At 39.8% G+C, this 17,368-nt stretch overlaps 2 protein-coding genes, 1 long non-coding RNA gene and 1 pseudogene across 4 annotated transcripts in view; 3 read left to right on the top strand and 1 right to left on the bottom strand.

The window, feature by feature from the left end:
- Window positions 1-17,368, top strand: part of LOC144663454 (rRNA 2'-O-methyltransferase fibrillarin-like) — a 56,609-nt gene that overhangs the window by 33,724 nt on the left and 5,517 nt on the right. The window lies entirely within an intron of this gene.
- Window positions 825-1,554, bottom strand: LOC144663670 (uncharacterized; annotated as a pseudogene).
- On the top strand, window positions 7,349-9,172 carry LOC144662895 (uncharacterized). Its single transcript, XR_013572557.1, has 2 exons — window positions 7,349-8,908; window positions 8,998-9,172. It is a non-coding gene; the product is annotated as an uncharacterized LOC144662895 (long non-coding RNA).
- On the top strand, window positions 12,492-15,484 carry LOC144663495 (uncharacterized). Its single transcript, XM_078524465.1, has one exon. It carries the CDS (start codon window positions 12,492-12,494, stop codon window positions 14,661-14,663), a length of 2,172 nt encoding a protein of 723 aa, XP_078380591.1. The 3' UTR covers window positions 14,664-15,484.

Below are 17,368 nucleotides of genomic sequence, written 5' to 3'. Positions count from 1 at the left end.
TCCAATGCGCGGCCAAAACTCACGCCATGTACTCCTTGTGTAGACTTTGTAGCAGCCTCGTAGGGTCTGTTATACTCTGACGGTTTGGCGGTTTAAGCCTGTTTTGAGTGTTGGTTCAGTTGCGGGTACATTCCCACTTATCTGGCGGTTTATGGTTAAGAAATTTTGGCGGTCACGGTCTTTGGGATCTAGAGAAAACGAAAGCTTTTTGCGGTCTAAGAAGGGCAAAATATGGCGGTTTGTGAACTGTACGACTCCCTATAATAGACCCTCTTGGTATTGCCTGGAAGTCACCTGAAAAAACAAGAGATTTGTCTTGACGGAAATCGTTTACCAACCAAAGGCATTTTGATTTCCATCATTCTTATTAACTATGATATGAACAAATCTGGAGGGTTTCATATGCTATACAGGTTTGTGCAGCGCCAAAGGATATATTTTAGCCGTTTTATTATTTTATTTCGACATAGGTATAGAAGATGACCATGTTGGTTTGAAATAGGCATAGGGTAAATGTTTCACGAAGCACGCTGCACACCACCTCCCTCGTCCCCAGGCGCCGATCGGCCGGATAGTTAAGGCGGGAAAACAGGGAGCGCGGGGGTTGATGGTTAGGTTCCGGGCCGTTTTCTCGTCTACATCAGTCCCACAACACCAAGTAAAACGTGCACGACCAAGGAAGAGGACGCCTGGGGACAAGGCAGGCATGCACCCAAATTTCTGGGAAGTATCCCAAGGTACTCAAGGAGAGCAATCAGTGAATAAAGAATAATGACAGGCCTGCACGGACTCCCTACGTGATGTGGTGTAACTGTACATTGCCTTCATATTTTAGCTCTAACGAGCATGTCTTTAAGAGATTTACCTCTTTTGTACGATATAATGGGAGGATCTTTGAAAATTGAGTTCAGCAACGGCTGATTTTGTATTAAATCCCAGTTTTGCATAAGTAGATTTTTAAGGTTACGCACCGATGGGTGGTATGTTGTGACAAATGGCAAGATCTGTTTTTTTGATTTTGTTTTCTGTTGGAGAGCCGACTGTCTGTTGTTGAAATTTACTTCAGACAGCGTTGTTCGTATCATTTTTTCGGGATATCCACGCGTTATGAGGCGTGATTTGAAGTTTGAGATACTGTCTTCAAACGCTGTTTTAGAAGAGTTTGTTCTTAGAAGTCTAAGGGCTTCACCTTTAATAAAACCTTTTTTTCACGCCTGGTGGGTGGCTTGAGGTAAAATGTGTGAACTGAAAAGTTTCAGTCGGCTTGTAATGTGTACGGATATCAAGGATTGACTCATTTTTGAATCGCTCTCCTTTAAATATGACTGTGTCGAGGAATGTTGTTTCGTTCTCTGAAATCTCAGCCGTAAATTTGATCGTATTATGGAAATTGTTAGCTTGCTCGATAAACAGGGTAATTTCCTGTTTGTTGGAGTCCCAAAGTGAGAAAATGTCATCGATGTATCGTTTCCATTCTCTCGGTTTTATAATGCTTTGGCTTATCATTTTAGTTTCAATTTCCGCCATGAAGATGTTGGCAAAAGTAACTGCCATTTTAGTACCCATTGCGGTACCATGGGTCTGGAGGAAATTATTTTCCATAAATTGGAAAGAGTTTTCCTTAAGGTCGCGCAGGACCCTTGCTCATTAATAAATTCATTAGCCAAATTTCCTGACGGGGTGCTATCTTGAAAAGCTTTAATTCGCCAAATTTTGAACATCGATTCCTCTAAAATTTATCAAGGATATTAGGGGATGATGGAATTACATCATGATTAATATTGTCTTTTTACTGAGAGATGACCGTTGACTGTGATGTTACAAGCTCTTAAAAGTTTAACTGCAGATAATGCGATTTTGTGTCCAAGTTTTCAGCTAGAACAGCACACCGGATTAAATGATTTTAGTATATACACACTCAGTGATCTTGGTGTTTCAAGCAATCTGATTGGTTCGCTATCTCGGGCTAATGAGCATTATTCACTCCCTACGGAGTGAATAATGCTTGATCCAAACTGAAACAAAATGGCCGGCGTAAACTCGCGTTTCGCCGGCGTTTCTGAATCGCAAATACTAAGAATACAAGAAGATGCTGGACCAGAAAAGACAAAAAAAGGCTAAGAAATTTGGCCTGATGGTTTTCAAAGTAAGAGAAGACTACATATTTCGCAATTTGCAGCACAATGTCCACACAACTCGAGTACTAAAACGATAAACAATTGCTAACCGTCAAGTCGCTCTTCGCCCGGCATCGGCAGAAATGAATACCGCAGATTTATCGACAGCAACATCAAGTGTTATTCAACCAAGATCCTCCACGAATATTCAGGAAAACGTCTTTGTGCAAGAAAACATCCAGTTTTCACCACAGTTCTGCACACATTCAGTATAATCCAAACTTTCAGGTGGATCCTTCGCCAACTGCTCTTTCAATTTTCAATTATTATCAATACACGCGGCCAAATTGAAAACCGCCCTATTGAAAACACGCACTTTGCGGGCCGCAAATGACTCCTAGCGGGCTGTTAATGCATTAACGGCCCTGCAGCTGATTGGTTCTCGGTTCATCATCCGATTAACTTTAACCAATCAGCGTCGCTGACGCGGGAAAACCATTCAGGTGCGTACGCGTATAGCAAGAGTCTCGAACAGTTTTTCGCGAAGCGAATTGGGTTCGGTAGGAAAAATCAAAGTCTATTTGTTGTAAATGGGACAAAATACAGCAAAAAAATCGGATTTTAGGAGTAAATGCACAAGGCGAAGAGACAAAGAGAGCAACTCCTTGTTGTCTTGCGAGAAACGAAACATCGTTCACTTGAATTGTGTATCTCCAAATGGTCGAGACAGCAGCAAAAATGTAGAAATTTTCAAAAGTAATACGACTTTTTTAATTTTCACAAACATGTTTCGACGGTACATCCGTCATCGTCAGTGTGACGGTTATGAAAGTTTACAGTGATTTAAAACGTGCCTGTTACAAATCATACGTTACATTGCGTTGGAAAGCAATACGCTAGATAAATTTCGAAGTTAACGGAATTAAAAAGAAGCGCGCGCGCGTGCAGCTATAGGGAAAGCGTCAAATTGATGTGTTTGACCTGTTGATTAAGGTCCGGCTTTTCCCACTTGATGTACATAGACTCCTTAAGCTTAACCTGGTACTTGGTAGGTGCAGAGTCTAAGATCTTGAAGCAGTCTAAGTTACAAGAAGTACGGCATGACTCTGAAGCCTGCAAATGCTTATAAACGTGAGAAGATCTGTCCGATGACAAGTGCTCGTGCGCGCGCGTGGAGAAATGTCGGCTTGTTTCGCCAACGTAACAAGCATTACAGCAAGAAATTGTGTATCTCCGGTCGAGCTACCGGTAATTTAGCTAAAGCAGTTGCAGGAATTTTACGCCGAAGTTTAATCGGAAAATGTAAGTTTGTAAAGTATTTTTTATCCATGAATCAACCCATTGCTCATTATTTTCAGAGACATTGCAGCTAGCTCTTTTAGACTACAACTACACAATAAGACATATAAAACCTCAGTAGCATCGTGTATAATTTTCATTGCGACGAAGTACTTGTGTTATTTGAATTGAAAATCATGATGCTAACTTCATTAAACTGAATGTGTTACCTATCTGGATGTTATTTGGCCTTGTTTATTGATAATAATGACAATAAAATGACTTTTTGAGGGAATATTGTTTATTTGCTCCCTTGTAGTGTCATTTGTGGCCCTTGCGCTACGCGGGCGCAAATAAACAATATTCCCTCAAAAAGTCATTTTATTCCCTTATTTAAGTGAACTTCAAAAGCTTTGATTCAACGGTCAAAATGTTTTGCAAGCAGGTTTTTGATTCAGATTGCAGGTTTGAGTGGTGTTAAAGGACCATTTTGCTAGATTGTGACGAGGATTTTATCGAAGATTAACTAGATTTGCCATGTTTGAAGATTCTGTAAACTGTTTCGCGCATGTCGGTTAGTGCCGCTTGCAATTGTATGTACGTTTTCCACGCATGAATTGAGAGGTCAATTAAATCGACTTTAAATGGTTTCCTTCTGAAAACTTTGAGATCGCTTGCTGTTGAGATCACTTTGTGTGTATATACTAAAACAATTATTCTTTGAAATCTCGGTGAATTAAGCGGCAGAATATTCACCTCGATTTCAAAGAATAATTGTTAAATATAACCTAGTGATAAATCATAACCTCTTTTGTGTTCTGACAAGAACGAAATTTTCGATTTCAAAAACTGCTTGGAGTTTATGGCTTTAAAGAGAGTAGAAATGTGAAATCAAAACTTTGAAACGTGCTACCTTCATTTTGAGAAGGAAATTTCAAAATTCGCTCTTGTCAGAACACAAAAGAATACACCAAGTTTGTGTTCCTCGAAGATCAACTCCTGAAAGTCTATATCGGCAGAGAAGACTTGGACACAAAATTGCAGGTTTTTAGGCTTCCGAAGACCTTCCGAGTCAATGTTTACAACAACGTGTGCTATATTAAAAGCTGTGAGTATAATTATGATAATTCGCTTTGTCCCAGCCCACGAGTCACAAAGCTAAGAACAATAGCGCGTAATTACCGGTGTACAAAGAACTGTTAGAAAATAATATCATGAATATTTCGTTTGTTTTCGGCTTCAGTCGTCGCAGGTCGTGCATACTCTTTAAATACATAATGACTGCAAGGGTCCTGCGCGACCTTAAGGATAAGGCCAAGCATATCTTTAAGATAGTGGGACGGTATTGGAGGACTTTATAGTTGTGAAATTTCTCGTATGCTTTGCATACTGTTGTGATACCCTCCTCTTGCGGTATATTTGTGTACAAGCTTGTTACATCCATAGATACTAAAATAGTATTTTGAGAGACTTTTGTCTTCTCTATAAAGTTTATGAAGTCTGTTGTATCTTTCAGATACGACTTCTGTTGTTGAGCGATAGGCTGAAGTAATTTGTCCACAAAAAATGATAATCTTTCTGTGGGGCCTTCACAGCCCGAAATGATCGGTCTTCCGACCGGATTTGGTTTGTGGATCTTTGTAAGGGTATAGAATATTGGGATTCTTGGAGGATTGCGTGTTTGAGAAAACCATTTTCTAGTCATGTCATCAATAAGGTTATTTTTGTGCAGTTGTGTGACAAGCTCGTTAACTCTTTGTGATGTTTCCTTTATCATGGGATCTTCGAGAGGTTTGTAGTGCTCTCTGTTGTTGAGTTGGGTCTGAGCTTCGTTTATTTTATCACATTTGTTCATGATGACAGTGGTTGAGCCTTTATCTGCCTTCTTTATAACGATTTTAGTGTTGTTTTTAAGCTCTGTAAGAGCTTTATGTTCGTTGCGTGACAGATTATTTTTAGTGTTTGATCTCAGCAAGTTGGATTTTGACACTCTCCAAGTAGCTTTCCAGGGCAACTGAGTTTTGAACCGGTGGTTCCCAGTCAGATTTGAAGTGGAAAGGATGTGGTTTTTTATTTTCTGCGTGGAAAATGTATTTGAGACGCATACGTCTTGCGAATTTTTCAAAATCTTGCAAGAGTTAGCGTTGAATATTGTTAACGTTTGTCACCGCTGTCGGTACAAATTTGAGCCCTTTTGAAATCACGCTGACTTGGTTGTCAGTAAGTAGCAGATTTGAAAAATTCTTAATGAATTTTTCGTTATTTTGTCTTTTAGTGGCAATCCGTTTAATAGCCAAGTTTGTTCTACGCTGTTTGCGTCTATTATTTGCGTTGCACCCTTTTATATTTTCAACCCCTTTTCCAGCGGTTTTATTTACAGAGAATAGGCAGTTGTAATCTTCAACATTTTTATTGTTTGCAGAATTCTGCAACACATTTGCTTTCAACAGTAATTCTTTGATTTCGGTTAGATCTTGCTCAATTTTGTCTACCCTATTTACATCGTTGTTCACAATGTTTTCTGCGTTCGCCGAGTGCGACTGATCTCGCTTCGACCTATTTACATCAGTACCAGCATTTGCGCTAGTTTTTGTGTAGAGCTTAGCCTTCTTGTGTTTATTTTCATGTTTTTGCAAACGTCTTTTGTGGTAGCGCGAGAGAGCGCCGACAAAGCTTTGTTCAGCTTGTCCTTTGATTTCTTTGATTTCTTTAAGAAATGTCTCATCCGGCGGGATGTTAGCCCTGGCCGAGTATTGGAACGATTTGGGACATGTCTTGTTTTTCATGTGGTTTTCCAGTTTCTTGATGGAATCCTTTGATTTTTTTAATGTTCGTCTCTAGCGAGACTGTGTCTATGTATTTGCGTTTACGGTTTGCACGTTCGCTAGGTCCTTTAGGCAGGCTGTTCTCTTTCGCTTTGTGTTGCGGGTATTCTTTGTGGCGTGGTTCGTACTGGGATGATGGAGGGCTTTGTTCATCTGAATCCTCCATCTCGTATTTGTGGTTGTACAGTAGGTCGTACTCCTCTTGAGGAGGATAACCCTCTGGTGTTTTTGGCGGCTCTAGGTCGTCTATGTTCATCTCAGATTGTGTGAGATAATGTTGTGGGAAGTTGTTGTCTTCAATATCTGACATTATCAAATGTGGTTTGATAATTAATGTGAGGTCTCCAGCAAGACCGGCGGATTCGATTCTGTACGAATCTTCTTCAGTTGCTATTTGGACAACAGATATTTTTGTAGGAATGGCAGAGAAAAATCTCAATTCCGTTCCTCTGTTGAATAAAGAATAATGACAGGCCTGCACGGACTCCCTACGTGATGTGGTGTAACTGTACATTACCTTCATATTTTAGCTCTAACGAGCATGTCTTTAAGAGATTTACCTCTTTTGTACGATATAATGGGAGGATCTTTGAAAATTGAGTTCAGCAACGGCTGACTTTGTATTAAATCCCAGTTTTGCATAAGTAGATTTTTGTCTCGTGTTACGTCGCGGTCACGTCGTGAACGACGTGACCGTGACGTAACACGAGATTATCCGAGGGGACTTGGTATCTCAGGATAGTGCTTTGTGTAAGACCTCTCGTAAGGTAACGAAGTGATAAAGTAGCAAGGAAACAAGGTAAGAAATAGACATATTTACATAGATACATTTTGCTGATAAGATGCATCGGGATGCTGTTCTTCGTATTGCGCGTTTTCTCTTGTCGAGTTTTAAACGTGCTTATTTACACGTGTGAGACATGGTGTAAATGTTTGGATTACTAAGGTATGTGAATAATGTAATATATTACATGAAGTATCATCTTTAGTAATACCGCCAAATCTGATAAGGAGATTTTATCATATGTTGCTTAAATAGGTAGTTTTTTACATGGAAAATGAATTTATCTTTACGGTAGGTTTGTGTTTGATATTATATTTGCGGTGGGTATTGTTAAAATATGCGGCTGGCTGAAAAGCTGTTGTTAAATTTCTGTTTGCGTTACAAGAAAGCCATTTTGGTGCGTGTTAGGGTCGAGGGTTGTTGAGGTCAGAGCAGATATGTCAAATGATGTGTCAAAAGGAGAATATTAAGTGAAGTTACCACGCAAACAAAAATATTGATGTGGTATCTCATCTTCGGCTTTGTTCGTTTCTTTAAACTTTATTCAGTAAAGAATAGGAAGGGCGTATTATGAATAGTGTAGAAACAGAATAAAAGGATTAAGGGAAGTGCGATTATCGTTATCTGAGAAACAGGAAATTAATTTGCTTTGCTTTGTTAATTGTATACGCTTTCCAGAACGTGATATGATATTTTGAAGACACTAAGGTCACAAAGTCAAATTCATAATTCCTTTTTGTTTGTTTTTCTTAGGGCCGGGTCGCACTAAAAAAAATTTTGGAAGAATTTGTTTACTTTGCGGTGAAAATCTATCAACACGCGAGATTTTTAAGTGCGACCTCCACTTAAAAAAAAAGGCGAACCGATTTTCCAAAATTTTGTCTTTAATAACAAAGGAAGCCGTCTCCAGTGATAACAGAACCTGTCAGGGAAATGACATTGAAGGTCATGATCGCACGCAATCACAAAGCGCGGGAACTTCGCTAGAACACTCGATCATGGATGGAGGTGGCTTTTTTCTCAGTTCAACACCATTTTATCCGGTTACTTTTTTGATCAGCAGCAGCAGCAGCAACAGCAGTTTGGCCCTTTTATGAATGAACTGCATTCGCAGTTAAACGTGGGTGAAGGCAGTCAAAGCAGGCCAGGGAGCGCATCGAGCGATATAACGAGCTCCCCGACGAGTCCCGTTGCTGTTGCAAGTACATCTACAGCATCTTCTCCCGAATCCGGACCGGCAAAGAGAACTTACGACAAATGGGTCCGACGATGATCAGAAAATGCTAATTCGTCTTTGGGCTGATAATTTCGATCGCCTGAAGAGCAGAGAAGCACGAAAGGTCTGGGATGAAATCAGGCGAGCACTGAATTTGAAATTTGGCACGAAGAGGACCAGGGATAAAGTCTTTTAAGCGTCAAGCAATCAAATTCATTTCCGGTTGTCACTTGCGAAGCCGGACCAAGATATATTAAGTGATAATACACAATACATCTTGCAACAGTATCAACAAAATGCAAGTAATCAACGTTTTCACGGAACATATATCTTGTCCTTCCACGGCGTAAATTTCGAGAGTTTAAAGCGTATTTTACAAATAGACTTGAGCAAAAACAAACTAAACTAGCAAAACATGTGGCAAAGAAGTGTGAAACAAACAGGAAACCACGCAGCGCAGACTATAAATGCAATGACCTCTAGACATTTCCTTGGCCACAATCTTACGGCTCTATTTAATACATAATGCCTCCAGATAAAACAGATCCCCATTAGAAAGAAGTGAGAAGCAAATTACGTCGAAAAACCTTCTCAGGAAACTAATTTGCTTTGCTTTTCACCACTTCGGCTTTAGATTTCAAGTGTAGTGTCAGGTGACGTTCTTGCTAAACAAAGACTGAATGTTCGGGCAACATCTGTCGAAGATACTGTGTAGTGGGTGGTCGGGGGGTAGTGTACAATCGGGTCGAGGGTTGTTGGCGCCAGAGCACTTTTCAGATATGTCAAATGATGTGTCAAAAGGAGAATATTAAGTGAAGTTATCACGCAAACAGAAAAATTGAAGTGGTATCTCATTTTGCGTTTTGGTAGGTTGTTTAAACTTCATTCAGGCCATAATAGGAAAGCAGTATATTGAATACGCGGTAGATACAGAATAAAACCATTAAGGGAAGTGCGAATATCGTTATCTGCGAAACGGGAAACAAATTTGCTTTGTTCAGTGTACTTATGTCTTACTAATTAGGTAGCTGTATCAACAAGTTGCGCTGGAAGTTCTAAAAAGCGTATTGAGAATTAATAATTTATCAAGGTTATTATATGTGACTGAGGGCTTTTCATGCACAGTTCTAGTTTATTTTCACTGAGAATAATTTTAGTTGCAAGGTGAGTGAACGGTAGGGTAACATGTTTGTGCAGAGGTGTATATAGAACACTTCTTTTACATATTGGAAGCTATCATCGGTCTTTAAGCGGCATAGCAGAAGTAGTTGTTGAATATTGACCTTAATTTTTTCATATGCTCACTAGTGGCGCACGACGGAGTTGTGATTTTTGAACAAGTTATGTAAAATAGAATATTTATTTAAAGGACGATTTCTAGAACGTTATATGACATTTTGAAGACACTAAGTCATCAGAATGGGGCTTTGTCAGGAGCCATTACTAGTAATGCGCTCCTGGCTCTGTATATTTCAGAAGTAGGTTAAAAGCTTCAGTAGATTACAAATTGCAAGATTTCATGATTCCTATGAACTTGGTAATAATTTTTGTGAGTTGTAGCTAGTGGACAGATCACATTAGTATTTGCTGTTTATTGTATCAAGACTAGCACAAGTAGGTAAGCATCACAGATATATTTAGAGCGGTTTGTATGTTAATGAACGATTTCACTTGTCATTTAGTTTGGAGAAGTAAGAAGTAATTTGATAGAGGTTTAGGGATTTATAGATAGGTACGCGATGTTGTGTATTGGTGTTCAGTAGTTGTTTTTTAATGCAATTATTTTTTTTGTTTTTTGTTTTCTAGGTTTTGTTTCGTATAACTGATTGTTTCCGTTGAAGAAACTTTGAAAGAAAGTTAGGGGAAGGCAGTAGGGAGAGCTAACATCAATTAGTGGTGTTTATTTATGGATAAAGTATGAGGTAGGTAGTTTTATATTTCATTAGATATTTGAAAGCAAAAGATAATAGTTAGAAGCTTTGACAGTTGTCTAGCATTTTTTAGCTGCTTTGCATTTCTTGAAAACTGGTTGTAGTTTCTACCTTATATGGAGTGTTTGGAATGTCATTGTAATTTAGAAAGTGTTATAATATTTCTAACAAGAGGCAAATGTTTGTTTTTTAGTGCTTTCTTCATTTGACGAGAACATAATAAATAGTTATGAATAAGCTAGTTATGTATCAGACTTGTCAGAATTGTCAAAAATGTATTAATCATTGTTTTTGTGAACGAGTATGTGAAAGAGGTAGGCAATTGGTTAGAAAAAAACGTTGTTGTTGTGCGAGATGTTTCGATTATGAAAAGCAGCAGCTTAAAACAGTGTCTTATGAGAGTAAAATTGATAAGTTTTGTTGTGATAAATGTTATTGTAATGGGCGAAGAGTTGTGAAAAGAATGAGCAGAAAAAGAGATAGAGCTCCATCGAGAATTTGCTTGAAGAAAATTCATAGTTTATTTCATAAAAAGGGTGTAGTTAAACGTAGTATAAAGAAATATATTAAACGCAATGTGCCTGATTCTTCGCGTTTAAAAGCTTTTCTTCGTGCAGATGTACGTATCGATATGTTGAATCGTGCTGAGCATGTTTGCTTTTTGTATTTAAAGTTAAGGTTTAAAAAGGTTATTTTACATTCGTTTTATTCTGGTTTGCTAGATTCTATTTCTGGTAGTCGTCGAAAGTGTAAAAATTATAGAAGGTTTATATTTTCTCCATTCTGGAATAATTTTTGGAAATTTAGTTATGATAAAAATTTTTCTATATTTTATAAAATGTTATTTATGTGTGGTGATATTGAAAAGAACCCTGGTCCTGTGTTTAATTTCGGTGAAAATATGAGGGTCAATGACAGGGAATGTTATGATTGTACTTCATTTTCATTACTTAGAAATAGATTACGTGCAGTTGGTCTTCTAATATTGTAGAATCCGGAGATGGTTTTTCTGAGCTTATATGATTGTTAGCAACGGGTGCTACTTTACTGATCTGTAACACGAGACAGCCCAACGGGCACTTTGATTAAGGTTACGCACCGATGGGTGGTATGTTGTGACAAATGGCAAGATCTGTTTTTTTGATTTTGTTTTCTGTTGGAGAGCCGACTGTCTGTTGTTGAAATTTACTTCAGAGAGCGTTGTTTGTATCATTTTTTCGGGATATCCACGCGTTCAATTTTCAAAGATCCTCCCATTATATCGTACAAAAGAGGTAAATCCTTAAAGACATGCTCGTTAGAGCTAAAATATGAAGGTAATGTACAGTTACACCACATCACGTAGAGAGTCCGTGCAGGCCTGTCATTATTCTTTATTCACTGTTCAAACTTCAAATCACGCCTCATAACGTGTGGATATCCCGAAAAAATGATACGAACAACGCTGTCTGAAGTAAATTTCAACAACAGACAGTCGGCTCTCCAACAGAAAACAAAATCAAAAAAACAGATCTTGCCATTTGAAATATTTATGACATACATATTACTAGAAAGACAATGGAGATAAAGAACATTCCAAACGTTTGCAAACCCGAAAAACGTGACGAGGATCAAGAACCGGAAGTATCTAAAATACACAACAGGCTGAAATGAAATGTTTGCCAGATCTTGCTTTCGAAAGGGGTGCAATTTTTTAAAATATTCAGAAAAATTTAGATAAAACTTGCTTAACGTTTCTTTTGTTGTAATCGGGTAACGTCTTCGCCCGGGGGGGGGGGGGCACTCCCTTATTAGGGCTTAACGGGGACGTGCGGCCCGATAGGGTATGGTTTTCAGGCTTTTTTGTCTTGAACGGGGTATATATTTCACCCATTTTTGTCTTAAACAGGGTATCTTTGCATGGACCAAAGTCAAACAGGATAGGCTTATATGCCTGTAGAGGTGTAACAAACCGAATTTTCACAAATTCTTCCGTATTGCTGACTCACGTTGATTTCGACATTGATACTTAGCTTAATTCACGATCACAACAAGCCAGTGAGGTACTTGTTTATGTCTTATACGGGGTATCAAAAATTGGCTTTCTGTCTTAAACAGGGTAGGAAAATCAGAGGTTCGTGTCTTAAACAGGGTCAGGGTTTAGGAGGCCGGGCAGCACCTCCCTACCCGAAATTATGTCAAGTACCCCCCCCCCCCCACCGATGAGTGCTTTGAAATGCTCGCGTGATATTTTGCACGATGCGCGTGATTGAACATGGACAAACGTGACTGCCTATCCTGTCACAGAACAGCATGAAAGTTTGCACGTCTTCGCTCAACAAGCACAAAAGCCTTTCAAACATGGCGTCAAATCTCCTCTTTTGCTTTGTGCTAATTAGCACATGGCTGGTTTTTACAAGTTCTAGGACGTTATGTCCGAGGATTTTTTTCCAAAACATCAACGAAGAGACCATGCCGTACAAAATGATCGAAGGTGTCTACATTAATAAGCACAATGACAACTACAATAATTTTCCTGTGTATCGCCGAGAGAACGACCTTTACTTTGGACTATATTATCATACCGACAAGAAAGGTAACAACCTTTTGGTTTTTGGAAACAATTTTGGAGACGGCTCTTTCTTCCAATTCGGCGTGGCTTCTAGACTTTCCAGTGATCCCCTGTCTTGGCTTAGCTCAGGGACTTTACACAAGAGTGATGTGTTCAGTGGACTTGTCCACCAGTGGCAGTACTATAACAAACGTGATCAGACTGACTACAATGTTCCTACAACTGCTTCTTCTCCAATGATCAAAGCTGTGTGTGTGGACGAAGATTTCAGAGAATGTAACTCGGACAGAGTTTATTTAAACGAGCTCTTTGACGACAAAAATGGGACCATTTTGAACGATCCCACAACAGACTATTTCTATCGGGTTGAGGGTTTGTTTCGCAATCTTCGTCCTGTTTATAAACACAGCGCCGTGTCATGGTATCTGCAGTACGTAAACAGCTACTGGGTGATAAGTGAATCGTATAGACCGAGTAATTCAGAAGAAAATGTTATCTTGAGAGTTAAGGATTTGGCGATAAGACCTGAATACATCACCAAGACGTGGTCGCAATGGTCAGCCGGATGGCGTGACATGCCCAATCTCAGAGTATTTTGCAGGGGCGCGACTTCAATGTCGAACATTTGTCCATCAAATCCGTGCCACAACAATGCCACTTGTGTTTACACTTACGGTAACGAAACGCTCTGTCTCTGCACTTCCGGCTTCACTGGAACAAGATGTTCCCTCAACAAACAGTGCCCCACGCCACACCCCGAAGCCAGCACAGAGCATGGTTTGAAATACCTGGAAAAAAGACCCGGGAACCTTGCCGTGTCATTCTGTAGAGGTTCGCCTCCCTCTACAAGGTTTTACCTGTGTGTGGATAGCGACGACAATTCGTCCTGGAGCGGACAAGGGTCTAGGTGTAGAGAAAAAGAAGAGAAAAAAGAAGAGACTACTCAAAGTTCTACCACCAACTGGGATATCCTAGTCATAGCAATCTCATTACTTGTGGCAATGGTCTTCTCACTGCTAATTATCCAACTTTTCTATCTTCGCCGTCAGAGCGTCAAGGAAGCTGACAGAAGAATGGAACAAGTTGTTTACTATAGATCTATCTTCGACGAAATTAACGACAGACGTCGACGTGTGAAGCTTGATCATGATGTTAACATTAGGAGTTGGGGCAGAACTACTTCCATGGAGGTGTATTTCTCATTTTACCTGTGGCTCTTCTTCCTCATTTATAGTCATGTTGCGTCTCAAGAGGCATTGAGGATCTTCGCTATTGTAATGCTTTGTCTCTCTTATGTGATTGTCCTGTGGGAAAGCTTCTTCTGTGAGGAGCTGGAGTACCTTAAAAACATCATAGAAGACGAGACGGCTTCAGAGTACATACAAAGAATGCACGAGCTCCCACCGAAAATAGACATGGTTGTGGAATGCTATCATCTCGGTATGACCGCAGAAGGCCACTTCTACGACATTGTTACTTTTGAAGAACGTGACGTGTTCTCCTTCGATTCATGGGATGATGTTTCTGATAGAGAGATGCCCAGCAACACAGCTCTTATGCGGGTCAAGATCGACTCGAGTATCCAATTCGGTGACCAGGAAACGACAGATTGTTATGACAGAGAAGTGGCAGAAATATACAGGAGAAATCTTGAGCGTGACGACGAGATTAAGTACTCACCCATTAAAGAAGTTCCCGGGGTGAATAAGCGGTTCTCTGCTTATGCAGACTTGAACGTGAAGCCGTTTTGGATTTGGCCTCTGTTCTTCTGGATCGCCACCTTGTTGCATATGTCTTGGCCTTACCGCTGGCTATTCAGAGCTAAGACAGCTAAGATCTACTACGTATTGAAGAAAAAAGTCTACAAAAGGCAGGTGGGTGAGCCGAGAAGGTTGGATTTAACGAATCTGATTGCTTTTGAGCGTTTCAGAGGAGACCTGCCCAGACAATGGATAATTTAGCAACAGGCAACCCACTTGTCAATCCAGAGTTGACAACAATTGGCCGCGTGGAATATTTAACATAAGATCACATCAGATCTTTAGCTTAAACTTTGTCGCTGTTTTATGACTAGCGAGTTTACAGATTATTATAGTTGGACACCATCTCATATATCGCTTTAAAAGTAATTAGAATTTTGTTTAGACTTGAAGGCTACTATTTGATTCAGCGAATCGCGGAGAGCTACGTCATCAATCTCTTGCCTGAGCCCGCTTTTATTTTGGTCAGCACCAAAAACGCAGGTGGCCAGTTAATTCCAATTTGAAAATTCACGATTGACAGACACAATTAGTACTTTTGCGCCTGATCAAAAAACAACAACGGAACTGACAGAGTCCGCGATCTTGTTGTTGACCAAGAGAAAGGTAGGAACGGTGGATGAGATTAGCACGACGTGTGTTTGTAATGTCACAAGTTGCTTGGATTTCCCAAAAAGTTACCCGTAATTTCTCAAAAAGCTGCTCCAAAAATCCAAAAAGTTGCTTTTGATTAATAGAAATTGCTCGAAAGTTACTTAAAAAATCCAAAACGCTGCTTTTTAACTGAAGAAAATTTCTCCAAATATAATCTAATTTCCCTTTGAAGATAAGATTTCTAAGCAGTTTCATGCAAGTTCACTGCAAACGAAGTATCTAAATAACATTTTAAGACAAAAATTTGTTGAATTACATGGATTTCTTTCACTGACTAAAAATCGCGAATATATCCATGACGTCATGTTTGCTGACGAGTTTTATAATGTTTTAATGCGGAAAAAGCCAAAAGTTGAAACGTCTTCAGATGTTCCTCGAAAATCTTCAGCAAACTTTGTTAATCTTCGGAAGCGTTCGTATGGCTTCCAACAACACGGACAATCTTCGGAGATCTTCGGTCTAGAAATTGCTCAAAATGCAACGAGTTGCTCGAGAAGAAAAAGTTGCTCGAAATATGAAAAGTTGCCAAACAACTTGTGGAAAGCCCTAGTTAGTGTTCCCGGGCTTCCCCACAACCATCTGGGACCCTGACTAATATGACAGGCTGTCGATGCTGATTAAAGGTTTATGGATAATGATACTTTGGTTTTTGTCATTGTGTGTGTGCATATATGTTTGCTCCATTCGGTTTTGCCCAGCCTGCGTGGCAGACTAGCTCAAAGTCATCCAGGGTGTGTACAAAGGAAATACGTGTAATAATTCCCTCGCGTGAAGTCCTCCCAAACGCCGCCTAGAAATCACGCTTTATACACCTTGCAGCAGGCTAGTTATTACCTGAGCGCTATCGTTTCATGTATATAAACAAACTTGATCTGGATTTCATTAAAACTGGTACCCTATATATGCGGTAATCACAGTGAAGGATCGAGTGGAAAAAATACGCAGGGCCTTAACTAGCAAGAGGCAAGACGAGGCACTTGCCTCGTCTAGATTTTTACCCAAAATTAAAAAGAAAAATGTTTTGTTGGGAAGATAATCCCCAGTTGAACAAAATTTATTTTTCTCAAGAAATATCTCATGAAATATGTATCTGAAAGAGATTCAGAGCTTCTAAATTTCAAAATTTTCTAGAGGGCATGCCCCCAGAACCCACTAGCAAGATCTTGCCTCGTCTATGGCGAAGCTTTGGTTACGGTCCTGATATGTGCGCGGGGTTTGATGGTTAGGTTCCTGGCCGTTTTCCCGTCCGCGTCAGTCCCACAACGCCAAGCGAACGTGCACAACAAAGGAGGCGGACGCCTGGGGACGAGGCAGGCAGTCGGCAGGCACACCACCCAAATTTCCAGGGAGTATCCCATGAGCCAAAGGTACTTACGGAGAGCATATGGTTTTCCGAAACAATTATATACTTTTGTGTTCTTCATACAAAAGTAACGCAAATATATTCCACATTGCTTAGTCCACAGTCAGGTGCTCCCCACTCCGTAGCCCGTTCACAAGCTATAATAATTAATTAAGTTTAAATAATAAATTAATAATTTAGAATTAGTATTAATAAATTAATCAAGTATTAAAGTTTGCACGATAGCAGTTTATCGAATTAGCGGTTAGGCGGGTAAGTGGGCTAGAAAAACATTCCAAAACGTTCGCAAAAAGGTTCGATATCAAAATTCAAGACGTGACTGGAAGTCGTTGAGATACACTGAGGCTGAAATGAAATTTTTGCCGCGAAAATGTATTGCAGGATTTTTCTTTCTTTCTAAACACCCCTCTGTAACAGACCCAGTGGAACCCGACCCAGTGGATTATTTTCGCCTACCCAGTGAAAATTTAGTCTCCCCGGTACCCAGCGAATATTTTGATTTTACCCGCCTATTTTTACGCTTCCCCGGTGACTGTGCGTTGTGACTTTTGTCGAATAAACCTATTTAAACCAGCCCAATTAACCCGACCCAGTGGGAAATTGGCCAACCCAGTGACTTTTTTCCGAAAACCCGGTGAAGAGAAAGATTCCACTGGGTCTGTTACAGAGGGGTGTAATAAAGCGGTGCAAACGTTGCAAAAAAATGTTTAAACATTTAGAAAGTTTGAGATAAAACTAGCTTAGTGTTTCTTTCGTTGGAATAAGCGCCCTGGTTGGAATCGGGTAAAGTTTTCGATGACTTAAGGCCTGGTTCACACTAGCGACATAACGACATAACGGCAAGGTCACGTAAATGCAACACCTCACTTTGATGTTTTATGTCACCAGT

This window comes from Oculina patagonica, chromosome 8, assembly GCF_052425735.1.
Source record: "Oculina patagonica isolate OP01 chromosome 8, crgOcupat, whole genome shotgun sequence".
In the NCBI taxonomy this organism is placed as follows: Eukaryota; Metazoa; Cnidaria; class Anthozoa; order Scleractinia; family Oculinidae; genus Oculina; species Oculina patagonica.
Note: the sequence above shows the minus strand (reverse complement) of the source record. Positions and strands in the feature narration are given on the sequence as shown.